This window comes from Rhineura floridana, chromosome 1 (assembly GCF_030035675.1).
Source record: "Rhineura floridana isolate rRhiFlo1 chromosome 1, rRhiFlo1.hap2, whole genome shotgun sequence".
Lineage (NCBI taxonomy): Eukaryota > Metazoa > Chordata > Lepidosauria > Squamata > Rhineuridae > Rhineura > Rhineura floridana.
The window spans coordinates 85,620,947-85,648,837 of record NC_084480.1 but is presented as its reverse complement, the minus strand read 5'-3'; the positions used below and the strand labels follow the sequence as shown (position 1 = coordinate 85,648,837).

The following is a 27,891-nucleotide window of genomic DNA, read 5'->3' as shown; positions in this document are numbered from 1 at the left end:
TTAATCCTCCTTAATCCCACAAAAAAAAAAGCAGCACACAAAAAACAAACAAAAACAAACACACACCCAGGCCACCCCTGCCAGCCGGCTTATGTATCCCTCCAAAGAGGGACAGGTGGTAGCAATCAGTCCCAGCTGGCTGGGTACCTGGGGCCTGGTCCTGCAGGATGCCGGTCTGCCAGGCAGAAGTCCCACAGGGAAGGGTGGTGGAGGTGGTGATCCCGCAGCAGCAGCAGCAGCAGCAGCAGCAGCAGCAGCAGACTCTCCTTCCCTGGGCAGCGATGTTTTCTTCCTGCAGGCCCTGGGTCTCCCAGGCCACCCCAGCCAGCCGGCTTATGTATCCCTCCAAAGAGGGACAGGTGGTAGCAATCAGTCCCAGCTGGCTGGGTACCTGGGGCCTGGTCCTGCAGGATGCAGGTCTGCCAGGCAGAAGTCCCACAGGGAAGGGTGGTGGAGGTGGTGATCCCACAGCAGCAGCAGCAGCAGCAGCAGACTCTCCTTCCCTGGGCGGTGATGTTCTCTTCCTGCAGGCCCTGGGTCTCCTCCCAAATGATCTCCGCCATGCCCCCTCTATGATGAGCTTCTGCTGAGGCCTTGAAGACCTGGCTCTTCAGGCAGGCTTTTGGGGTGGGTTAGGTTTTATTATTATTGTTGAGATTTTTAATGTTTTAATGTATTTGTATGTTTTTATTTTGTACGTCACCCAGAGTGGCTGGACAGCCAGCCAGATGGGCGACTAATAAATTTAATAAATAAATAAATAAATTGTACTGCACAGTGTCTTCTGTTGCACTGATGACATTGACATTTGTTTACACAATTAGTTTGAATGCTACTCTAAGGTTCAGAAACTGTTTAAAAATGCCTTGTATAAATAGTATTTTTTTCTGACTTGTCAATATCCAGATCAAAGAGCAGGTACATGTTTTTCCCGTCTGGTGAATGGTCGCTGTGCAAAAGAACTTCCTGGCAGGTTTACCAAAATGCAGTGTTGCTGTGAATCTGGGCGTTGTTGGGCACTTGGATCCATTCCAGAAATGTGTCCTGTTAGAGGTTCTGGTGAGTGTCTTTACATGTCTACTCTAGTTAGGATTGCTGGAATAATTTTACACTCATTTTAAAATAAAGCTTGAAGAGATTAAGAAAAATAATTATGTTTTGTTGTAAGAATGTACCAAGTTCCCAACCTGCACCTCTGTCTGATCTGTTACTGTTTAGGGCCAGCCTTCTCCTATTATCGTCGGAAGTATTTATTGAAAGCCAGAATTATTTAAAAGAATCATTGTTCATCTGGATTTAAAGAAATAGCCATTCTTTTACTGCATATTTTGATTTTTATATTAAATTGAATTGGCACAGTACAGGGCATCCCTATTTCATTTTATTTCTTCAAACCCCATCCTGGGTAGAAGAGATTTGAATACAGAAACATTAGAATTTGCAGAATGCTTCTGAATTAAAACAGAAATCTTCCAGGAAAATGCATGTGCTTGATAGAGCTGCCTTTTAACATAAAAGAGTTGTACGACGCACACAATAGGAACATGGAATGTGAGAAGCATGAACCAGGGAAAGTTACAAATTATAAAGCAAGAAATGTAACGTATCAACATTAAATACTTTAGTAAGTGAATTAAAATGGATGGGAATGGGACATTTTCAACCAGGCAACTAGTAAACTACAAAATATTTTATGCAGGAAATGAGAAATTAAGAAGAAACGGGTTGTTTTAATAGCAAGAAGTGATGTAGCAAAAACAATTAAGAGCTATAATGCAAGGTCTGAGTGAGATATATCAATGAGATTTAACAGGAAATCTATTAACATAACCATCATCCAACTCTGTGCTCCGACGGCAAACACAGAAGAAGAGAAATTGGAGAGATTTTATGCAGAAGTATAGGAAGAAATTGATCACACACCAAAACAAGATGTGCCGATAATCATGGGGGACTGGAATGCAAAAGTAGGGAACAAAGAAGAACTAGAAATTATAGAAAAATGGGGCTTAGCAGATAGAAATGAAGCAGGAGAAAGAGTTATTGAATTCAGTGAAGTCAGTAATTTGTTTCTTGCGAACACATTTTTTGAGCAACGAGAAAAACGACTGTACACATGGACATCACCAAATGGTCAATATAGGAATCAAAATGATTATATAATTGGTAGCAGAAGATGGAGAAGTCACATACGTTCTGCGCAAACAAGACCAGGAGCAGACTGTGGTACAGATCATGAATTGGTAATATCGAAAATCAGAGTAAAGCTAAAGAAGAAGAACAAAGCAATCATAATGCCAAAATACAATTTAAATAACATCCCAGAAGAATATAAAGATCAAATAAGGAACAGACTTGAGGCTTTAAACTTAGTTGACAGAGAACCAGAAGAACTTTGGATTGAAGTCAGAGACATTATCAAGGAAGAATGCAAAAAGACAATACCTCTAGTTAAAAAGAGAGAAAGACCTCAATGGATGATTGATGAAACTCTTAAAATGGTTAAAGAGAGAAGGAAAGCAAAAGAAAAAGGAGATAGAAACACAGTTAGAACCCTAAATGCAACAATACAGCGACTAGGACATAGGGCCAAAGAGAACTATTGTAGTTGTTATTGTATCAAAATAGAAGAGGACAACAAAAAGGGTAGAACAAGAGCCCTATTCCAAAACATTAGAGAAATGAAAGGGAAATTTAAACCAAGGGGGTAGGGATGTTGAATAATCAACAGGGGAACACACTGACTGACCAAGATGAAATAAAAGGAAGATGGAAGCAATATTCTGAAGAACTCTATAAAAGAGATGCAAAGATGACAAATTCATTCACAGAAGAACCGTACGATGAAGAACTTCAAATTTTAGAATGCGAGGTGAAAGCGGCTCTTAAAATACTTGGAAGAAACAAATCACCAGGATTAGATGGCATACCAATAGAGTTGCTACAAGCTACTGAGACTGAATCTGTCCAAAGTTTGACAAAAATTTGTCAACAAATATGAAAAACTAAATGACAGCCCACAGACTGTTCAATATACATCCCAATTCCAAATGCAGTAATTTTTGAACTATTGCCTTAATATCCCATGCAAGTAAAGTAATGCTGAAGATTCTACAACAAAGGCTCTTACCATATATGGAGCGATAAATGCCAAATGTTCAAGCTGGATTTAGAAAGGAAGAGGTACTAGAGATCATATCGCCAACATATATTGGATAATGGAACGGACCAAGGAATTTCAGAAGAAAATCACCCTGTGCTTTATAGATTACGGCAAAGCCTTTGATTGTGTAGATCATGAAAAACTATGGAATGCTTTAAAAGAAATGGGGATGCCACAGCATCTGATTGTCTGGATGCGCAACCTATACTCTGCACAAGAGGCAACTGTAAGGACAGAATTGGATAAACCAATTGGTTCCCCATCGGAAAGGGCATGAGACAGGGGTGCATTTTATTACCCTATTTGTTTAATCTATATGCTGAACATATCATACGGAAAGCAGGATTGGACCAAGAAGAAGGAGGTGTGAACATTGGAGGGAGAAATATCAATAATTTAAGATATGCACACGATACCATACTACTAGCAGAAATCAGTAATGATTTGAAATGAATGCTGATGAAAGTTAAAGAGGAAGGCACAAAAGCAGCTGAACATCCAGAACACTAAGGTAATGACAACAGAAAATTTATGTAACTTTAAAGTTGACAACGAGGACATTGAACTTGTCAAGGATTATCAGTACCTTGGCACAGTCATTAACCAAAATGGAGACAATAGTCAAGAAAGCAGAAGAAGGCTAGGACTGGGGAGGGCAGCTATAAGAGAACTAGAAAAGGTCCTCAAATGCAAAGATGTATCACTGAACACTAAAGTCAGGATCATTCAGACTGTGGTATTCTCGATCTCTGTGTATGTATGGATGTGAAAGTTGGACAGTGAAAAAAGCAGACAAGAGAAAAATCAATTCATTTGAAATGTGGTGTTGGAGGAGAGCTTTGCTCATACCATGGACTGTGAAAAAGAGAAATGATTGGGTACTAGAACAAATTAAACCAGAACTATCACTAGAAGCTAAAATGATGAAACCAAGATTATCCTACATTGGACACATGAGAAGACATGATTCACTAGAAAAGACAATAATGCTGGAAAAAACAGAAGGGAGTAGAAAAAGAGGAAAGCCAAACAAGAGATGGATTGATTCCATAAAGGAAGCCATAGACCTGAACTTACAAGATCTGAACAGGGTGGTTCATGACAGATGCTATTGGAGGTCGCTGATTCATAGGGTCACCATAAGTCATAATCAATGTGAAGGCATAAAACAACAACAGAGTTGGAGATGGATAGGAACATTTACATGAATAAAAATAATATATTCTAAAACTGCACAGAAAATACTGTTTATCTTGACAAGTGATGCCCTTTCAGGAAACACTTTTCTCTGTAAAATTTCATATCTGTGCCAGAAGTAGATGTTTCATTTTTTTCAATCTCAGGGACTTTAAATAAGGCAGTAGATAGTATATTCCTGAGGTTCTAAATAGCTGAAATAAATTCTGGAATGATAATTCTTACAGAAATCTACCCAAAGCTGAGTTCTCTATTCATTTTAAAGTGAAGATTTTATTCTTCAAAATAGATGTGTGTTCCCACCTGTTTGTGAAAAGATGAACTATTTGTGCTTATTTGTTGTGTGTTTTTAATTTTTGTAGATGAACATCACAGGCTGTGCATAGATGGCATTCCTGTTATAGGTGGTTCCAGACCTGGTGGCACAGGAGGAAATGGCTTCCTTCCGGGTGGAAATGGCTATGGCCCAGGAGGAACAGGATTCATCCCCATTCCTGGCATGGCTGGGGCTGGGGTAGGGACTGGTGGCCAAGGTCTCACAGGAAATGGCCCCATCATTACAGGGCTGAGTAAGTTGTTATATTTTACTTTTTCTCTCTTTTTCTACTAGATGCTGTGTGCTTACACTGGGTTTTGAAAACTTTAAAACCCATAGCATTTATTTTTACATTGTACTATACTCTTTTCTCCATAAAACTTCACAAACACTGTCACTCTATATATTTCTCAGTTTTGTCCATTTCCTCTCAAGCTGCTTTTTCATTGTCCATGTGTTCATATGCACTAAGACCTTATGGTCCATTCAGTATAAAATATGCAAAGTATCTACATGACAACATAGAAGAGATGGTATTTTTACATTTGACCTATTTATTTTGACTGTCTTCACTTTTTATCACTCATATGGAAATCATAATGTTCTCTTCTCAAGTTCCTGGCCAGGGAATTGAACCTGTATTTTTTTTAACATCCAAATCCTACAACTGTTCACTGCATTACTACAGACGTAGTCAAAGCTTTGTAATCCACACAGCTGTGGAGAAACATATTTTCTGTATTTTATAGTATAGTATTGCTCAGTATGAGTGAGGAGTGGTAAAAGAAAGATATGTGGAACCAGAAACTCCCATGTTGCAGAACAGAAGTCTTCTGTCATGTTTGAAGTTAGGAGAGCTGTGTTGTAAGTCAGAGACGAGCATCTATATAGAGATAGGTGGCTGAAGACATTTGTAAAATGAGAGAGGCCCAGTTTATTTATTTATTATTTGATTTATATCCCGCCCTTCCTCCTGGCAGGAGTTCTGGAGTAGGATGAAGGCAAAAAGCAGGGCAAAAACTAAATAGGGAGAAACAAGAAAAAGAAAGTTCACAGGCCCAAGTTTGATCCTGTGAGCAGCATGAGCTGCCCTTTTCTTATTGCCAGCCCAGAAGCAAGAGAGGTGGTGATGGACACATGTTGATAGTTCACTAAGTCCATCATACCCAGCTCCTTCCTTAACATGGTTTTCAAGTAAAATAAGTTAATAGAAAGGAGAGCGCTGGCAGTGAAGTAATGAGGATTCTCCTCTGATACCTTAAGAAATATATTCTGCTTTGCTTCCTTTTTTAGTCTAATGAGAAATTCACACTATGTATAGGTCAGCACAGGTATAGGTACGCACAATGACACCTTCCCTTGACAAGCCTGGATACTGGAGTCCCAAAGTCTGAGTGGTCAATGCAGTATACTCGAATTTCATCAACAAGGCTTTCCAGAAACGTTTCATAAATTTTACTCAATTTTTATTTTCTACTTCCTGTGCAAAAATCCCATGCGTTTAATTGTGATGTGGCACATGGCTTCAGCCGGTGCTTACCATTATCATGTAGGGATAAAGGTGTTGTTTAAGCTACCCCATGTAGCTCATGTTCCCTTATAAAAGGGAGTTATAGAATCATAAATAGTAGAGTCGGAAGGGGCCTATAAGGCCATCAAGTCCAACCCCCTGCTCAATGCAGGAATCCAAATCAAAGCATTCCCGACAGATGGCTGTCCAGCTGCTTCTTGAATGCCTCCAGTGTCGGAGAGCCCACTACCTCTCTAGGTAATTGGTTACTTTGTCGTATGGCTCTAACAGTTAGGAAGTTTGTGAACCACCCAGAGAGCTTCGGCTATGGGGCGGTATCAAAATTTAATAAATAAATAAAATAAATAAATAAGTTTTTCCTGGTGTCCAGTTGAAATTTGGCTTCCTGCAACTTGAGCCCATTATTCCGTGTCCTGCACTCTGGGACAATCGAGAAGAGATCCCAGCCCTCTTCTGTGTGACAACCTTTCATGTACTTGAAGAGTGCTATCCTATCTCCCCTCAGTCTTCTCTTCTCCAGGCTAAACATGCCCAGTTCTTTCAGCCTCATAGGGCTTGGTTTCCAGTCCCCTGATCATCCTTGTTGCCCTCCTCTGAACCTGTTCCAGTTTGTCAACATCCTTCTTGAAGTGCGGAGACAGAACTGGATACAGTATTCAAGATGAGGCCCAACCAGTGCTGAATAGAGGGGAACTAATACTTCACACGATTTGGAAACTATACTTCTGTTAATGCAGCCTAATATAGCGTTTGCCTTTTCTGCAGCCACATCACACTGTTGACTCATATTCAGCTTGTGATCAACGACAATTCCAAGATCCTTCTCACATGTCGTACTGCTGAGCCAAGTATCCCCCATCTTATAACTGTGCATTTGGTTTATTTTTCCTAAGTGTAGAACTTTGCATTTATGCCTGTTGAATTTCATTCTGTTGTTTTCAGCCTATCAAGGTCCCTTTGAATTTTGTTTCTGTCTTCCACGGTATTAGCTATGCCACCCAATTTTGTATCATCTGCAAATTTGATAAGCATGCTCTGTACCTCCTCATCCAAGTACAGGTGAGGAGATATAAGCAAAATGTACTCATTTTTATTAAGCAAATACATTGTCTAGCAATTAATCTCTACAGGGCATACTATGTGGAACAAGTGTGTATGTGTATCCCCTGTCATAGTGAGTATTGCTGATTACATGTTAAAATAACCACACAATGAAAAATAAAGTGATGTCATAAGCTGATAATCTGGACCTAATTTTTATGTTGTAATAAAATGTGGACTTGTTTTTCCCTCCCTTAGCAATACTCAATCAAACAATAGATATTTGTAAGCATCATCCAAATCTTTGTTTAAATGGACACTGCATCCCAACCATTTCCAGTTACCGATGCGAATGCAATATGGGATATAAACAAGATGCAAACGGAGACTGTATTGGTGAGTGTAACTTCCTATTTCACTTGTTTTTTCTCACTAAACATCTGTAAAATCTCCTACAGAAATACTAAAATATATCTTCTAAAGAGATGCAGAGATACTAAAGGCCCCCAAATGTGCACGGGAGATCAATGTGTAGTGTTAGATTAATTTGATAAGAGAAAAAATATATTTGATAAGAGAAAAAATATATCACTTATTTTTACCACATTGATATAAAGCCTATAAAAGGCAAGTTCATTGATGAATAAGTTTGTTAGTTTTCTGCTGGACATCTCTACTTTCTGCAAAAATGTATAGAACATTTTTCATAGTTGGACTCCACATGTTGTTGAACTGTACACAAAAAATGGCCAAATGGGAAAAGGTTGAGCAGTCCTCCCCCCCCCCAACCCTTCCTCTGGTCTGACTGGCAGCCTACCAAGATTGGTTTTGGTTAAGAAAAACTATGAAGGGAAATGACAAGGATCTCTGTGCGAAGTCTAGACAATCATAAGAGCTCCTACTAAGAGAACACTTCCAGAAGTTTAGCAATCTAGTATTAGGGGTGTTCTACAATGTGGAGGTAGATCCTGAACTACTAGAACATATTTGGAAGCAACTCTTTAAGGTTGTTACCAAGTGTATTCCAATACTTGAGCAACCACCTCCACATTTCTAACAATGCATTTATTAATCCATAAGGCTATTCGTTGGGATATTAGTTTTCAAGAAACTGGACTGGCCAGTGAAACAAAATAAACTATTAAGTGCTTTGTAATGAACTCCCACAAAAGCTAGGGCATTAAAGAGAGCAGCTGGGACATTTAGAGAGTTGGAAAGTCTTTAAAGAGAAACAATTTGAGCAATAATAGAGTGGTTTGAGTGGTATAGTGAGCAGATGAGAGAAAAGCCAAAATAGCACTAAGCAGAGAATGCACTCTCATGTGGAGGCATTTGCAAGAAGATTCTGTTTCTTCACAAAGGCTTTCAACAAAAAGTAAGAGTTTTACTCTTGTCAGGAATTCTCTTGTTGAAAAGCCACAATACATTTACCTTATTCTCTCCTATGAGCAATAAATATGGGAGGTTAGTCAGTTTAAATAGGTTGATCTGAATCGAAATAAGGTGTTGCTTCTGTAGACATCATAAATTCATAATTCATAGGAAAGTGTGATTTGTTATTGTATTTTCATTGGAAGTTGTAATTGTTGCTTTTTAATAATGTTATTTAATTTTTGTAAATTGTATTGTTTTTATTAATATGTATTTCTAGATTTGTGTTTATTTTTTGTAAGCCACCTTGAGGGCCTTTTAGCCAAAAGGCAGGATAGAAATAATAATAATAATTATTATTATTGTTGTTGTTGTTGTTATTGTTATTGTTATTGTTATTATTATTGATGAAGTAAACTGCTGGCTGAACTTTAAAAAATTGTTTATCACATAACATATTTGCATCTAATATAAGGAAGATGTATTTTCTGTAAACTTGGTATTTTCCCCCCCAAAGAAACCTTAGCAAGACAAAAGAACATATTTGTTGTATAGAAGTACCTACTACCCACCAAGTTATTAACTGCATATTCTTTTAAGAAGTGCCTTTATTTCCTTTATTTTCATATTGCTGTAACAGACAGGATATAATATGCAATGTTAATGAGGAATAGTGGCCTAGTTGAAATAATGTCAGTAGACCCTCAGTTAGTGAGCTTTGTTTCAATGAAATTCTCGGCATTATATGCTTGTTGAGTGCTGAACCAAATAATCCAGAAGCAGAATGGTCTGCTATATATGAAAGCAAACAGTGTGTGTGTGTGTTGTGCATTTTTAAATCAAGTTCCATAGAGAAGTTTATGGAGGAGGAGGAGGAATCGCTAAACTGCTACATACAATTCATATAGAGCATTTAAAAGTCAGCTACATTTGATTGATTTCTACTTTTTTTTTAATGCATCCAGTTCTCTTCTTTTCATTTTGCTTCATATTTATGGTTTTGCTGCAGTTTTCTCAACTACATGTCCAAATGTAAGTGTTGCTAAATGAAGCTGGGTTTTTGGCATGAGAAATGCTGAGTGTTGCTATAGTATTAGATAGGATATTGCATTAATGTATCAGCTTTGATTTCTGATGTAAATACTGTACTTTTCATTGGTGCAGGTCCTCCTTATATCAGATTTCATTTAGGTTGGATTAAAAAATTCTTAGTGTAAACTTGTGATTGCTGTTCAGGAAAAAATGTTACATGCATTTGGATGCATAATGTCTTAAACAAGCTTAAAGATTTACATACAAAGACTGCAGAGAGAAGCCCCAAAATTTGCTTTCCTGGCTTCTGAACACAGCCAGTCACTGCTGCTGCCCCAAAAGGTTAAGACAAACTTGGCATGCAGCATCACCCAGTGGTATGCAGCGACAGGAGTTTTACATTGGCTCCATTATACTGTATCACACTGTGCTGAGTGCCTCACAGCAGTGACCCACTATGTTCAGAAGCAATGAGAGCGATGGAGCCCCATATGTGCTGCTACACTGGTCACTACTGGAGACAGTTCCCCTTCATTGAAAAAATAATAGAATCACAGTTTGGAAGGGGCCTATAAGGCCATCGAGTCCAACCTCCTGCTCAATGCAGGAATCCAAATTAAAGCATACCTGACAGGTGGCTGTCCAGCTGCCTCTTGAATGCATCCAGTGTTGGAGAGGCCACCATCTCCCTAGGTCATTGCTTCCATTGTCATACAACTGTAAAGATGAAATTGCCAAGTGGTTCAAAACCTATTGTCAGTTTCACTGCTGGTCACATAGGTATTAAACACTGTAGAAAGTCCCCGAAGTTCCTACTATGTAAGTAAAATTGACAAGGGAGAGTTAAGCTGTGGTCAATTTCACCTCTACAATAAAGGAGTTTCTTCAACTTCTCACAGAGGTGAGGACAGGGGTTTTTTTACAATTTAATTATTACCCTTTACAGTCCACAGATAGTTCTCCCAGTTTAAATAAGATGCTGTACATGATCTAATTTCCACTGCAAAAAACCTGGGCATGCTCCCTGTTATGTCATATGAAAATTTGTGCCATAAACAGTTGCCAAGTGAATTTCTTCCTAGGTATATGCTCAGGCTGTTAACTAAAACTTTTTATTCAAAATCATATATATGAACGGTTGTTAATTTAAGCAAATGTCCATGAACAGAAACAAGGATTATGTTATATACAGTATATAGTAGGTTCACATACTTGCTTTTCTGTGATGAAGTAACATTTGACAGCTGCCTCAGAGTGAAGAGCCATGTTTTGTGAATGGATTCAATACATTTGACTGCTATAATACTGTGTGCTTGGCAATCCCAGTATTTTGCTTTTCCCAGTTGTCCAGGCATGTTGAAACCAAGCTCAAAATCAGGAGCCAGATATTTCTCCATCATATTGAAAAGCAATTGAACAGGGGGCGGGAATAACAATGTGATTCCATCCTAGTCATCTAGGCAAAAGAGAGAGAGAGAGAGTGTATAATTTCTTCATTGCTTTCATTCTCTGCCTGGATTTTATTTAAGAAGAATGCCATGCTATTTATTTTCTGTTTATTTTAGAAAATGTACTGAGTAGGCTATACTTGATAATTATTTGTATACTGAGAAGTTGAGAGAAACAGAGAGGTTGGGGTATGAAGCCTTTGGGGACATTATAGCTGTGCCCCAGGATTATAGCTTCCCTGTTGTCATGGAGAATGAGGGTCTTGGGGAAGGAGAGTATCACTCTGATGAAGGGGGAAACTATCTCTTAGAAGGGACCCTTTCCTTGGGGGACAAACTGCTATCCTCTCATGCTAAAGGATACTTCAGGAGGTGGAGGGATCCTGGTAGTGAGTGATTAAATCACTAGGAACATAGATAGTTGGGTGTGTGATGGGTGTACAGATTATAGGGTTAATTGCCTGCCTGGCATGAAGGAGTCAGTGGTCGTGGTGCAACTTGGCACCAGTGACATAGGGAAATGCAGTTGTGAGGTCCTGGAAGCAAACATTAGGTTGCTAGGTACAATGCTGAAAGTCAGGTCCTTCAAGGTAGCTTTCTCTGAAATGCTACTGGTTCCATGTGCAGGGCCAGTTAAACAGGTGAAGCTTTGTAGTCTCAATGTGCGAATGAGACAGTGGTGTCGGGAGGAAGGGTTTGGATTTGTTAGACACTGGGGAACATTTTGGGACAAGCCAGGACTGTACAAAAGGGACTGGAATGGAATCAGACTGCTGGTGCTTAAAATAAAAAAGGTGGCAGAGCAGCTTTTAAACTGATTGTGGGGGAATGCCAATAGGAGCTGAGGAGGGTCCTGTTCAGAAGAAATCTACCCCCTGGGATGAAGATTTAAAAAATTGATGAAAATTTAAATGAGAGAGGCATAGAACTATGCACTATGAGTGCAGGGGCACAAGATAGCTACTCTGATGCCAAAGCACCACATGCCCAAACACAAATGCCAAAGCCACTTGTAGAGAGACACTATATACAAGTATTTATATGCTAATGTTAGAAGCCTCCAAACCAAGATGGGACAACTGGAGTGCCTAGTCTTAGAGGACAGTATTGATAGAGTGTGCATAATAGAAACCTGGTAGAATGGAGAGAATCAGTGGGACATGGTTATCTCTGGATATAAATGCTATAGGAAGGACAGGGAAAGACCTACTGGAGGTGGTGTTTCTGTATACATCAAAGAGGGCATTGAGTCCGGCAACCTAGAAATACCAAAAGGGGCAGACGCCTCCACAGAATAGTTGTGGGTGGTTATACTGGGCCCAAAGATTAATTTAGTATTGGGAACATGCTATCGCCCCTGATCAAAATGCTCAGGGAGATCTTGAGATGAAGGATGAAATCAAGGAAGCATCCAAAAGAGGAAATGATGTAATAATGGGTACTTCAGTTACCTTCACATAGACTGGCTACATATGTGTTGCAGTCATGAAAATGAGGTAAAATTTCTAGATACCCTAAATGACTGTGCCCTGGAACAGTTAGTCATGGAACCAACCAGAGGGGCAGTGAGAGTTTCTTTCAAAAATGGAAGTCTTGTGCAAATGAAGAGAATAAAAGAAGTGCAAACATTAGCAAAAGAAATGCAAGCAGACAATAAGGGATGCTAAAAAAGAATTTGAGGAGCACATTGCTAAAAGTATAAAGAAAAAATTATTTAAATAAATTAGTAGCAGGAGACCATCTAGGGAGGCAGTTGGACCTTTGGATGACAAGGGAGTCAAAGGTATGCTAAAAGGGAATAAGGAGACTGCATGAAAGTTGAATGAATTATTTCCATCTGTCTTCACAGTGATTAGGGCAGATATCTGTGCCTGAACTAACTTTTGCAGGAAGGGAATCTGAAGAACTGAGGCAGATAGTGGTGATGAGAGATGAAGTTCTAGGCCTAATAAACAAAATAAAAGCTGACAAATCACCTGGGTCTGATGGCATCCACCAGAGAGTTTTCAGAGAACGCAAATGTGAAATCGCTGATCTTCTAACAAAAATATGTATCCTGTCCTTAAGATACCTGAGGACTGGAAAGTGGGTAATGTAACACCAATTTTTTAAAAAGGATCCAGAGGGGATCCTGGAAATTACAGGCTGGTTACCTTAACGTCTGTTCCAGAAAACTGATGGAAGCACTGTTAAAAGATAAAATAACCAAGCGTATAGAAGAATAAACCTTGCTGAAGCAGAACCAGCATGTCTCCTGCAAGTGTAAATGTTAAGCATATAGAGATAGTGATAGAGATGATCCAGTTGACATAGCATGCTTGGACTTTCAAAAAGCTTTCAACAAAATACCTCATCAAAGACTCCTGAGTAAGCTTAGTAGTCATTGAATGAGAGGGGAGGTCTTCTTGTGAATCAGGAATTGGTTAAGTAGCAGGAAGCATAGAGTAGGAATAAATGAGCATTTCTTCCAATGGAGGGATGTAGAAAGTGGAGTGCTCCAAGGATTGGTATAGGGACCTGTGCCTTTTAACTTTAATAAACAATCTCGAGATAAAAGGTGAGCAGTGAGGTGGCCAAATTTGCTACAGATATTAAATTGTTCAGGGACGTTGAACAAAAGGGATTGTGAAGAGTTCCAAAAGGACCTCTCTAAACTGAGTGATGGGTGGTAAAATGGCTATTACTATTTAGTGTAAACAAATGTAAGGTGATGAATGTTTGGATAAAAAAACCCTTAATTTCACATATATGCTCATGGGTCTGAACTGGCAGTTACTGACCAAGAATGAGACCTGGGGGTTGTCATGAATATTACAATGTAGATATCAACTCAATGTGTGGCAGCTGTGAAAAAAAGGCGAACTCCATGCTAGGGATCATTAGGAAACATTGAAAATACAACTGCCAATATCATAATGCCATTAGACAAATCTATGGTGTGACCATTTTTGGCATACTGTGTAAAGTTCTGGTTGTCTCACCTCAAAAAAGATATTATAGAGTTGGCAATGATTCAGAAAAAAAGCAACCAAAATGATCAATGGGATGAAAGATCAATTCCCCTGTAAGGAAAGGTTGCAGCATTTGGGTTTTTTTAATTTATAGAAAAAGTGAGTAAGAGATGACATGATAAAATGAATAAAATTATGCATGGCATGGAGAATGTTGTCATAGAAAAGCTTTTTTCCTTCTCTCATAACACGAGAACCCATGAACATCCAATTAAGCTAAATTTTGGAAGATTCAGGACAGGCATAAGAAAGTACTTTATGCAGCCATAGTTCAACTATGGAATTCACTCCACAGACAGCAGTGATGGCCACCAACTTGGGCATCTTTAAAAGAGGATTAGACAGATACATGGAGAATAAAGCTATCAGTGGCTACTAGCCATGATGGCTATGCTTTCCTTCCATGGTTGGAGGCAGGATGTTTCTGAATACCAGTTGCTGGAAACCACAGGAGGGGAGAGTGCTCTTGTACTCAGATCCTGCTTGTGGGCTTCCCATAGGCATCTAGTGGTCACTGTGAGAACAGGATGTTGGACTAGATAGGCCACTGGTATGATCCAGGAGGTGCTTTTTATGTTGTTACTTACAGGACAAAGAAGGGCTTTAGATTAGTGTCTTATATAGTTTTTACTGAAGAAAATGAAATTCATTTCTTCATTCAGAAAATGTACTTGTTAGAAACGCTTGTGTATAAATCGTGAAATCTGATTTTTTTTTCTGATGCTCGACAGATGTTGATGAGTGCATATCAAATCCATGCTCTAATGGAGACTGTGTGAACACACCTGGGTCTTATTATTGCAAATGCCATTCAGGTTTCCAGAGAACACCTACGAAGCAGGCTTGTATCGGTAAGAATATTTTCCTTGCACATCTATATATGCTTATATTCGATCTGAGTTTGATCTGACTTTTTTTAGATTCTCAAAACAATTTTGATTTGCCTTTTCAGTAAACCATGACAGTGATGTTTACAGATATTTAATATGTATTATTGATGGAACAAAATTTGTCAGATCTGCTTGCATTTGAAATTCAAGAACCCATGGACATCCAACATGGAATACAAGTGATTGTGGAGGTCAGATGAAAATGCCTCTCATTTTGAGATTGAGTTATATGAGTCCCATTACAATGATTAGTGGGGCAGTGCTGGACGTAGTCTGTATCTGTGCACAAAATTCTAGTAGGTTTTTTTAGCCTCATTTTGTATCCACACAAATCCATAAGCTCCAAAAAGGGACTCAAAATATCTGAAAAGGCTTTTAGGCTCTATTCAATCTAGATCATATGGACCATAATGAGGCCTATACAGCTTTTTAAAGAATACGTCCTGGACCCTTCCTACTTTGTGTTACTTATGTGGTGGGGAGTGATAGAGAGCATTCCATCAGGCTCAGAGGGCCTCAGGCTTCTTCTGTAAGACCTCAGATGCTGCCCTGCATGTGTTGTGCATCCAAGGCATCCAGAGTTCTAGGTTCACAGGTTCACAATCTCTAGATATCTTGGATGCACCGGCTATGCTTGGGCAATTATATATTGGCTTAGTAAGCCAAAATATGAATAAACCAATGGGTCCCCCCCCTGCACTCTGTATGCATTGCAGCTACGTGTGTTTGTGTGTGTGTGGGGGGGGGTTAGTTCAGATCATGCTGGGGAGGGAAGATGCACACTGCATTTCCATTGTCCCACATCCGTAATTAATAAAAGTAAAAAGGGAGAGGTTGCTACACTACACACTAAGTGCACCATGGTGTTTGGCTCTATTACAAACAGGCTTAAATGTTGCTTCAGGAGCAGACAGCCCCAGACTAAAAGTCAAACTAGCTGTGATGCCATTCATGCAAGTAAATGACAACCACAGGAATCAAATAGGGTTCTGAATAGGGATTTGGTGTAGGGGGCTGTAACCCTTCGCCCCATGCTATAGTCCCAATCTAGATTGGGCCCCACTAATACTTGGCCTAGAAAAAGCTCTTATAAGATGGGAGCTTTTTTCCTAATGTACACAGCAGGTGTGGCAGGGAGGTGGTCCAGTGGAGGGCAAAGGTTTAAGCTGCCCTTCTCCTTACACAAGGGTCCTGGTCTGGTAAACCTGCAGTCTATTTGTTAATTGCATGGATGGTTTCTCATTTTGTTTTGCCCTTAAATGAGGCTGCAGCTCAACCTAAGTGGCTAGCTCCACCTCCACCATGATAAGGCTCTTGTATTAAAAGGGGCCTTTCCTGGTTTAGAAGCAGTTCACTTGGATAGCTTTGTGGAGACTGTTGTTCTGCTATGGTTTCTGGGCAGGAATCCTTGGTCTCTGAGGATGGCAATGCAATCTTCTCAGGCTGGGAAGGTGGTAGAAAGTTGAGCACCTCATGCCCAGGATTCTGTGAAAGCAAGGTTATCTAAGCTCAGTCCTGTGGGTAATTTATTCCCCAATCTATCAACTCCATAGCTGGGGAAAGCCTTCTAGGTCTTGTTGGGCTCATGGGCTTTGTTATGGGCTCTGGCTCCCAACAGAGCCCAGGAACCAGTGATTATTAACTGATCCATTAAAAAACAAGAATTACTTTCAGCCTTTCTCTTTCATGGTACATGTAGGCAGCTTGGTATTTCCTTGTAGTACACACAGAACACTTCTGAGCAGTTTATACAGTAATTAATGGAGTGGTGGGGTGGAAATGTTCATGTGACCTCCCGTTGATCTCACTGCTAATGCTTACTGGGAGATAGAGGGGTGAGGTGGCAGTGAGGTCAGCATGGTGCAATATCCACTGGTGGGACCACTGGATTGGCTCCACCAGTGTATTTGTGCCAAGGTTACCTGCTGCTGCTTCGCCTCTTCCCATCTGCCTCAAACTAAGCAACAGCAGCATGACCAACAAGATGTTAGATGAGTGTCTCCGCCCCACCATGCTGTCTATACCTGTGTGTATATATTCTCTCACCCTTTCTTTCCTCATAGTCAAATCCTTTAAAATTGGGGGAAAGAAAGAGTTTGCTACTGTAAGGCTTCTTCAGGAAAGTGGCAAATTATGGTACTTGGACCAATACAGACAATTCTTAAATTACTGCAACTTGTACAGATTTCATTCTTGGACTTGCATTCTCCATCCTCTTCTCCATCCCTTCCACTCCTTTTTCTGTGGTCAGATTCCCTCCCTGATTTTCTTGTTTAGGCAAATCATATTTTGCCAGTGTGCTTGAATCAGTAAATTATGGTTTGCCTTTACACTCCAAAGCAAAAATAGAAACTATGGTTGGAAGTCAGTAGGGATGGGAGCTGTTTGTCAGAGTCATTTCAATTGCATTCTGTCAAAATTACAGGTAGTTTCTTTCCATGTTTGTTTACCACTATTTTGTGCTATTCCTGGTTCGATTTTTTTCCTTCTGAAAAATAATATTTTAATTGAGGTTTTTTCTAACAAAGGAGAGGAAAGTGGCTGCACTGCACTATGAAATAGGGGGAAAGGGGAGATTTTTCAGAACAACCACCCCAAAACTAATGTCCGAATAATTTGATGGATGATGATGATGATCGTAATCAAGGCAGAGTCCCGGTTGCAAATGAGAGATGATCAAGATCAGTAGTTTTCCTCTGAACTGGATTGCCACTGTAGCTGAGATTTGCAATTGTGGTTGTTTGTAAAGCCCCCTTTTCCTGGCTCCCCTTGCTCAACTGCAGCTGGTTAGTACAGGGAGCTCACTTTGCATTTTCCTCTTTCAGAGGCATGCATGCATGTACACACACAGCGGAGAACAGCACAAGCATGAAGCTTTGCAAATGGCCACAGGAGGTTAAGGGTGAAAAAGGGAGGAGGGGCAGTGAAGCATCGTTTTGCCCCAAGTGGTTGGGAATCTGCTGGGAAGCCTCTTGGTGGCTGTTCCCTGCTGCTGCTGTTGCTGTTGCAGTAGAGGTACACAGTGAGAGTGAGAGGCAGGCAGAGAGAGACAATGAGGAGGAGTTGGGAGCAGCAGCTGGCAAGTGCTACACTCCAGAAAAGCCCCCATTTGCTGCTGTTGCTGCTGCTGGCCCTGGGTAGACAGGGCTGGTTGCTGCTATCCCAGTGCTGCATCTTCTGATTGCTCTTATACATGCAGTGTAAATGCAGGTAAGACATGTGCACATACACCAACTGATGCAAAAAGAAAACTTGGGACTGTTGTATTGCATGTGTATGTGTGCAACAGTGAGGGGCATCTGTGTGCATTTCTTTCCATCCTTGCTGGAGATCGGGCATTTTGTTTTGTTATTTGGGTGTTTTTTTAATTCTTCCCCATTCCATGTATAGCTAAGAGGATCTGGAGGCTGCCTTGTCTTTGCCTTTCCTCCAGACACCATCACTCTCTGAATGAAGCAATTTACATTCCACCCACCTTTCCAGCCCTTCCTCAGTGCCATGTGTATGCAAAGAACATCCTAGTTAGTTTCACCATGTCAGCAAAGAAAAGACAGGGTGCTCAATTTCACATGAGCAAGCAAACACAGGCTTTTCAGTTTCACATATTTGATGCAGTTTAAAAATAAAATCTGGTGTCGGACAAAGTCACAGAGGTTTGCAGCATTCATAATCCATCCTCAACTCAACTTGTGAATTGTCAGGGAGTCCTGTGTCAACTTCAATTTTTAAAGGAATTCCAGCCCATCTCTAGAAGTGAGTGAGAGGGGAGGAAGGAGTGTGCAAGCCTGAGGCGTGAATCCAGTGGTCTGAACCATTCAATTGTTTTCTCTTTGAAACTAATTGGTTATTGCATCTTTATTATTCTCTGTTTTTTCACAGATATTGATGAGTGTATCCAGAATGGTGTCCTTTGTAAAAATGGCCGGTGTGTGAACACTGATGGAAGTTTCCAATGCATTTGCAATGCTGGGTTTGAACTAACTACCGATGGGAAAAACTGTGTTGGTATGGAATGACTTTTCTTCTTTTCTTGAAAGAGGGATACTAAATTAGTATTTTCAGATTTTCTTTGAGTCATCATTGTTCACCTTTAGAGTTGATATAGGGTGTAAATTTCCATGCAAGAATTTTCATACTGGCCTATCATAATTTGACCTAGAATTGGAATGAAGCATGTTCATATGCCTGTACATCAACAATTTATATTTTGAGACTATATTGGGGGCTTGTTGAAATTTCAGCTACTATTTCAGTATATTTGTTTGTCTCAGTGGATGTCTCAGTGCCTGTCCAATAATAATGGATTCTTTTCAATTTGTACAGCCCGAGGATGTGGACAGGATCCTTGGAGAGGTGAGAGCCACCACATGTCTTCTAGACCCCTGTCCTTCCTGGCTTATTAAAAGCGCCAGAGAGGGACTGGCTGAGTGGGTGAAGGGAGTGGTCAATGCCTCCTTACAACAAGGCAGAGTTCCAATGTGCCTAAAGGAGGCAGTTGTAAGGCCTTTGTTGAAAAAGCCCTCCCTGGATCCCTCCAGTGTCCAATATTCCATTTTGGGGCAAGGAAATTGTGTGTGGTGGCCTCCCAGCTCCAGGGATTCCTGGATGAAACAGAGTATCTAGATCCATTTCAGTATGGTTTCAGGCCTGGTTATGGGACAGAGATGGCTTTGGTCACCTTGGTGGACAACCTACGCAGAGAACTGGACAGGGGGAGTGTGTCCTTGTTGGTTCTGCTGGACCTCTCAGCAGCTTTCGATACCATCAACCATGGTATCCTTCTGGGCCGCCCTGCTGGGATGGGACTTGCGGGCACTGTTTTACAGCGGTTCCGTTCCTTCCTGGAGGGACAAACCCAGAAAGTGGTGCTGGGTATTCCTGTTCGACTCCTTGGCCGTTGGCCTGTGGGGTCCCTCAGGGCTCAGTTTTGTCCCCCATGCTATTTAACCTCTACATGAAACTGCTGGGAGAGGTTGTCTGGGGGTTTGGGGTTCGGTGCCATCAGTATGCTGATGACACCCAACTCTACTTCTCCTTTCCACCTAACTCCAAGGAAGCTGTCTTGGTTTTAAACCGGTGTCTGACATCAGTGGTGGACTGAATGAGGATGAACAAATTTAAGCTTAATCCAGACAAAACAAAGGTGCTCCTGGTCAGTTGAAAGACAAATCAGGGAATAGGGATTCAGCCTGTGCTGGATGGGGTTACACTCCCCCTGAAGACGCAGGTTCACAGTTTTGGTGTGCTCCTGGACTCAGCTTTAAATATGGAGGCCCAGGTTTCTGCAGTGGCCAGGAGTGCTTTTGCACAATTAAGATTAGTGCTCCAACTGCGCCCATTCCTTGAGCCATCTGATCTGGCCACGGTGACACATGCCTTAGTTACATCCCGTTTAGATTACTGTAACGCGCTCTACGTGGGGCTGCCTCTGAAGACTGTTCGGAAACTTCAGTTGGTGCAATGTGCTGCAGCCAGAATGTTAACTGGGGCTGGTTACAGGGACCATACGACTCCCCTGTTACAAAAGCTCCACTGGTTGCCACTCTGTTTCCGGATACAATTCAAAGTGCTGTGATGACCTATAAAGCCCTATACGGCATAGGTCCAGGCTATCTGTCAGACTGTATCTCCCTATATGAGCCTGCCCAGGCCCTGAGATCCTCAGGAGAGGCTCTTCTCTCAATACCCACATCTTCTCAAGTACGACTAGTGGGGACGCGTGAGAGGGCCTTCTCGGTGGCTGCCCCTAGGCTTTGGAATTCCCTTCCTAGGGAGGCAAGAATGCCCCCCTCCTTGCAGTCCTTCCGTCGGCAAGCAAAGACCTTTTTATTCCAACAAGCCTTTGGAACTGAAAGCTATTAAGGACAGGGCTTGAAGGGTGCTGCATTGCTATTGTCTAATTGTATTATTTTAAACTGAGTTTGAATTATTTTAACTGTATGTATGAATGGTTTTAATACTGTAAATAGTTTAATTCTATTTTAATCTAGAGTTTTGTATATTTTTAATTATATGTGTTCTTTTATCTGGAAGCCGCCGTGAGTTCCAGTTTTGGAAAAAGGGCAGGGTAAAAATAATGATAATAAATAAATAAATAAATATTTTTAAGGTAAATTTCTTAATTTTTTAGCCTTTGCCAATTAATTTCAAAACAATTTGACATGCAGTCAAAATCTTCTCCATGTAGTCCATTTACTCCATTTGGCTGGAAAACTACTGCAGCTATCCTTCTGAAATTTGGCAGGATTCATGAATCCCCCTTTAAACAGCAAGCTTTAAAGGTGCCCAGGACAAAAGCCTGGGGCCCTATTTGTCTGTAATTTGACAGGCTTTATCCTTGCTGGAGGCAACTATTTCTGTCATTTTCATCCACTCCTATCAAAAGGAACACGTTATTGCAATTTTGATGTTTCAGTGGATGGAGGGGAAACAAGGCAGACTTGGATGGACCCTGGGCCATATCAGATAAAGCACCTTAGACCAAGGAGGGCTGTTGGCTGTCTCTTCACTTCCTTCCTCCTTCCTTTGCGTGCACCACCAGTGTGAATATCCTGGCTTGTTAAACCACAGTTTCCTATGTTGTCTGAAGTTTGGAAGTTTAATTTAAATGTTGCTTACAAACCAGGATATGTAGCTAGGATCAGGTTTCAGTTTTATGGGTTGTATTCAACTAAGTCGTACTCAGAGTAGACCCACTGATATTAATGAACCTATTTAACTTCAATGGGTCTACTGTAAATAGGACTAGCATTGAATACTGCCCTATATTCTGATATAAACAGCATTTAAAACATAGTTTTCTGGTAGTCATTTGGTTGGATTACTACAGTGCATTATATGTGGAGCTGCCTTTGAAGATGATTTGGAAACTTCAATTAATATAGAATGCATGGTCAGAATGTTCAGTATCTTGAGGAGATGCCATTTGCACTGAATGCCCTTTATGTCCACCTGTTTAAAGGGGATGAACCTAAGTTTTCTCATTCCAGTTTGCTTCTTAAACTATAGTCAAGTTTGGCACGAAAAGATTAAAGGAAATGCATGCCATTTATTTTATGTGGTAGCATCCAGTGTTTCTTTTACTTGTAGTTAGAAAGCTCCTCCTTAAGTGGGACAAATCTTGAAAAAGATTTTACTTGAATAATTTCTTCAAGGATTAAAATATACATATATATATATAAACATTTCCACTACTTCATTTTTCTAGATCATGATGAGTGTACAACTACCAATATGTGTTTGAATGGCATGTGTATAAATGAGGATGGAAGTTTCAAATGCATCTGCAAACCCGGGTTTGTCTTGGCTCCTAACGGGCGTTACTGTACTGGTATGTACGACACCATGTTACGGCAAACTTGACAGAGGCCAGCTCAAATTCCAGTGTTCTGATTTCAGTATTTTGTTTAGTAAATTCTTCTCTACATAAGGGAATCTTTGTTGTCTTCTGCCTGAAGAATGTAACTTACTTCTACAAAATGTAAATGGTATTATTTACAATATTTGTATGCCACTTTTCACCCACACTAGCCCTTAAATCTGATTACAATCACAGTAAATAAAATGACATAATAAAAACAGATGTATCATCCACCACCATCAACAACATCCGTAACAGTGTTGGATAATAAATAATAAAAATCCATAAATAGTGAATAACTCACTGGAAGTTGATAACAGTTTGCCTTTTGAAAAATTGTGGTAAAATTCAGTTGATCACAAGCACAGCATGTGTATCGAGGATTCCTGCAGTGCTCAGTAGAGCTCTGATTTTCCAGTACAGGCACACAGTGTGTTCAAATGCAGTACAAAGAGCTGTTCCAAGAAATGCAGTATTCCTATCCATTCTGTCTACACCATAAAAGTACTCATACAAACACAAATAACTTGCATGGAATAATATCCTCTTCCAGTGCTGGCATGCATCTTTGCGTGCCCACACTGACAAGGCAACTGGAAATCCAGGCCGTATTGAGTCCTGTGAGTTCTATACTCTCACTAATCTGTGCTTCACTGGAGGTGGAACTACACAATGAATATAGTGTACTGAGAGAACATAAGCTACTATCTTTTGTTCTCACAGTGGCCGACTAGTCAATTGTCTGTGGCAAGTCCATAAGCAGAAAATGACTGTAACAGTACTCTCCCACTCATGATCCCCAACAAGTGGTATTTGGAGGCATACTGCCTCTGAAGCTGGAGGTAAAGAAGTTTAAAAACTGAAGTAAAAGTTGGAACTTTTAACTTGAGCTGAGGTCTACATTTACACTTTAGCTTATATGCTGCCCTGGGCTCCTACTGGGAGGAAGGGTGGGATATAAATCAATCAGTCAAACAAACAAACAAACAAATAAATAAATAAAATATTTACACTTAACATAAGTTGAGCCTACACTGTTCCAAGCCTTCACTTTTTGATTATAAGCTAGCTAGTGCAACTACATGTAAGTTGTCTGCTTGTGGTTTACTGCAGCCACTTTAAGAAACCAACTAAATTTCTATAGAATTACTATCTCTGGATTTGTCTCCTGAGTTGCAAGTTTTGACAGGATTACCCCCCCCCTCCCTCTGCGATTTAGCTCCTGGCAAACATGCCTTTGTTGTGCGCTTGCTTCTGTTTCAGCTGATGCTTTAGTATAAGGGTGTATGTATAGTATGTGATGCCCTTCAGAGGATGTTGAGTACAACTCCTGTCATCCATGACCATTAGCCATTCTGGCTGAGGCTGAAGCAAGTTGTAGCCCACAACATCTGGAGGGCACCACATTGGCTACCCCTGTTTCAAAAATTAAATAAATGAGTAGTACATACTTTCTCCTTGTACAAGTAACCTTGATGCTTTGTCACTGGAGCCCCGATACTATGTCAGCTGGGATCTCCTTGTGCTTGTAGAGTGAAGTATAGGATTTATTTTATTTTATTTTGTCCACAGTGTGTGGCTGCTGAGAGTGATTTTGAAGTGGAAAAGTAATGCGGGACAACAGGGCTTCCTACCCTTCCACCTTGTGTTGTTTTTCTCCCCAATCTGGCTTTACCCTTACTGAACAAAAGATACATTTATGGTTGATAACCACATCTGTAGTGTTTTTCTGAGTGTTCAAATCATTAAAAAAAACATTTATCTCAGCAATCATTGCAGTCATCCCCCAAGTTGGCAAGATTCATTTAACAATGACAAAAATCGAGCCTTCAGTGTCATTGGCCCAGTTCCCTGGAATGCTTTGCCAACAGAGATTCAGCAGGCCACTTCTGTTTTAACTTTTAAGCACTTTCTGAAAATCTTTCTGTTCTACCAGACTTATGCAGGCAATTAAGAACATACTTTTTCACAACAATTGACTTTATTTTTTATTGTATTTTTAATGTTTTTATTCTATGATGGTGGCCGTTTTAAACATGTAAACCGATTTGATGTTTTTAAGAAATAGCAGTATACAAATATTTTTATAAATAAATAAATAAGCAGCCCTGTAAAATAGCTTAATGTTATTACCTCTAAAGGCAAGCTGTAGCTAAGAGACTTTGTATCAAGTTACTTAAAGTTAGTTCATAGCAGTGGTAAGTTCTGAACTAGGGCCCTCTTGGTTTGGAACTCAGTTTCTTACCTACTATGCTATGCTATTCCTCATTTCATGGGGGAAAGGTGTTGTAGTTGGTCTGAAAAATCATGAGCAAATTTTATTACTTGCCAATTCCATTTTGTTTGCTTATGGAAACAGGTTGGCCCTTGGTGTAATCCTTCAAGAACTATTCCTGTGCCTCCCCTACTTATTTCAGTTGTGCTTACATAGGAAAAGTTTTCACTGGATTTCCAGTGCTTGTTGAGGTTTGTGCCCTTTGATCAATTTTTGCTCTAAGTTTATTTATTTGATTGTTTATTTAATCCACATATGAATTGTCAGTGGAAACTTTTGGTGAAGACTACACGAACATCACAAGGCCACAATTTTGTAGCTAAATATACTACTGAGTAAAATATATATGCTTTCCTCTAGATATTGATGAATGCCATCAACCAGGAATTTGCATGAATGGCCACTGCATTAACACCGAGGGATCATTTCATTGCGAATGTCCTCCAGGCCTAGCTGTAGGAGTTGATGGTCGTGTTTGTGTAGGTAAGATACAATTTTGCAGCCATTTGTGATACAATTCAAACAATATGGATGAGATCCAGTTGTGGCAGCCTACTAGCACAACAATCATTCTACTAGTGGGGGCCCCATTCTTAGCATACTGCAACAGCTGGATCCAATGGACAGCATGGGTTGTCAGAAGTGTTGCACAGTGTTGACATATTGCATACTGTTTTGTACTGTAATGCTACTTTCACTCGTGCTACTCCTTGCGCAACAGTGCCAACTCTCTCATTTCTTGTGCTAATGTTACATTACAATAGACTTCCATCACCACAAATGAATTGTGGCATGAGTTTTTATAGGCTAAAGCAGGGGTTGCCAACCTTTTTGGACCACATGGCACATTTCAAAGTTTGAGAGAGTGTCTGCCATAGGGACATGGCATAACACAAAATTAGAGAGTAGTCATGATGAAATGTTTCCCATAATTGTATTTCCATACTAGAAAAGGCTTGACCTATTGAATTTCTGCTTGCCATACAGCTGTTAGAGGATTAATAACCCTGTTTTTTCCCCAATGCCCACCTTAAACCAAAGCCTGTGCTGCCGTTCTGTGCCCATTTACCTGTAAGTAAGCTCCATTAAACACAAAGACATGAATACCATTGTATTGTAAGTTAATTATATGGTGAATTCTTAATGAGTCCTGGTCCTTAGCTCCTCCAAAGCAGGAGACATGTCTAAGCCTCTTTGTAAAGTTTTCACATTTGAAAAGGGAGATTCTTTAACATTCACCCACACTTATTATGTAGTAGTATTACAGAAAATAATTTCTAGGCACTACCTAATCTCAGGCAAACCCAGCACAGGAAAGATGCATCTTGGTTGTTAGAAAAAAAGGAAGAGTATACTATGGAGGTTCCAAGTATTAGGGAAAAAGACAGGAGCAGGAAAAGTGCACTAAAAGGGAGGGCAAAATAGCAGCTCTTTAGGACCACGGCTAATAACACTGACAGGCAGAAGCATCCAGGCTGGTTCATTTCACATAAATTACTTAGAAGGGTACTTGCACATTTTTCTCCATAACTTTCTTTCTAGGAGGGCTAGAGACTTGTTTAAAAAATGAAAGCTCAGATTCTGGGCTACCTGCTGGGGGTGCCACTGAAGTCCTATTTTGTCACATGCTTGAAATTTGTGGAATTATAGTGATAATTTGGATAACTTACTATTGTAACCAGTTCTGTTACATTATTCCAGATAGCACATACATCATTTTGTTTTGTAGCACAGTCTAATGAATTAGTAGCATACATTGTATTTCTTCACCTTCTCCATTCTCTTTTGTCAACTCTTTAACAAATGCAAGTTGTTCACTGGCAGTGTAGAATAAATCATTGAAAATGTTTAGTTTTGGCATTATGGTTCTGATACTTGCTTATCTTGAATTTGTGAAATTCCAGAGCCAGCCTGAAAGGGCTAAACCCATGTTGGCATGAGCAAACTGTTCAATTCTTTAACTGATCCCAAAGTTATATGGGGTTTTTCCCCATAATTTTCCCATAGATTTGATGGTGGTGGGGAATTTTACCCTACTGAAAGTGCAAGTTTTAGGGCAGAAACTGAAACCTACTTTTGCAAAGTCCTAACAGTAATGCATGTGGTACAGGATATTTATTTCTGTTTTGAATACGCAATGCTAGAGTTTAAAGATTCTAACTTACAAATAGTTGTTGGACTGTTTCTTCACTAGAGGCAGAATAAGGAATCATTTAGGAAAATTAATTTTCCAACCAGATGATATAATTATTCTAGACATACAGTAATGGGAATAAATCTTCAGTAGCATGTAATAAAAAATCTAACTCATTCTTGTCCCTCTGAATATAATTCCAAAGAGTGTGTTTCTGTTTAACAAATCTACTGTAAATTCTTCTTGACTTCAAAAGCCTTCTTGTTGGCTAAGCTGCATGAACCTTTGAATGTTCTAAGTGATGTTATTCAGAAACTGTAGGCAGCTGAAAATGTTTATAGTCTGAGAATTGGTGTATTTTAGTGAATATTTTGTTTAGGGCTTTTAGTAGTACTGACAAGCATATTAAATATTAACAGAATATATGGAAAGAAAATTACATTAAGGCTACAGTACTATATCCATATATTCAGTGGGAATTATTTCTCAGCTGTGTATAGAATTGCACTGTAATAATCTTAAATCAAACATTCATTCATAGATACTCAAAGTATCAAGCAGGAAATATGTTGATAAAGTTTAGTACAGTATGGCATACTAGCAATAGTTTTGGGCATGAACAGAATATCCATTTAAATAAAGAATATTCAAATACATATATAAGCTTATGTTGGATGCCAATGTTTTAGTTGGTATTGAACATTGTAGAAGTCAAATTTTACATTCAAGATGAATTCATGTACTGCAGATGTAAAGGTTTTGGACTCATTCTTTATGTGAGACTATTTCATCATACCATTTCCAGTTGTAAAGCAGCTCATCTGTTGTTCTTCCCGGCTTCTCTTAGATACGCATATGCGCAGCACATGCTATGGTGGGATCAAAAAAGGAATATGTGTCCGTCCTTTTCCTGGAGCAGTGACGAAATCCGAATGTTGCTGTGCAAATCTGGACTATGGCTTTGGAGAGCCTTGCCATCCATGTCCTGCTAAGAATTCAGGTAAAGCTGTGTTATTCTTTTGATTTCACATCTGACAAACTAAAATATCAAAGAGATTCACACCTTTTATATTTTCAAAAAATAGATTTTACTGTGAAAAATGTAGGAGCCTGCCTTCCTAT

The 27,891-nt window shown here is 39.8% G+C and overlaps 1 protein-coding gene across 1 annotated transcript in view; it reads left to right on the top strand.

Annotated features, from left to right (window-relative positions):
• The window catches only part of FBN2 (fibrillin 2), a 419,303-nt gene that overhangs the window by 131,469 nt on the left and 259,943 nt on the right, over positions 1-27,891 (top strand). Inside the window, exons 9-16 of the mRNA XM_061625313.1 lie at positions 907-1,059; positions 4,723-4,929; positions 7,507-7,644; positions 14,842-14,961; positions 18,880-19,005; positions 22,208-22,330; positions 24,996-25,118; positions 27,617-27,769. Of these exons, the coding sequence (XP_061481297.1) occupies positions 907-1,059; positions 4,723-4,929; positions 7,507-7,644; positions 14,842-14,961; positions 18,880-19,005; positions 22,208-22,330; positions 24,996-25,118; positions 27,617-27,769 (1,143 nt within the window). The remainder of the gene's footprint in view (positions 1-906; positions 1,060-4,722; positions 4,930-7,506; positions 7,645-14,841; positions 14,962-18,879; positions 19,006-22,207; positions 22,331-24,995; positions 25,119-27,616; positions 27,770-27,891) is intronic.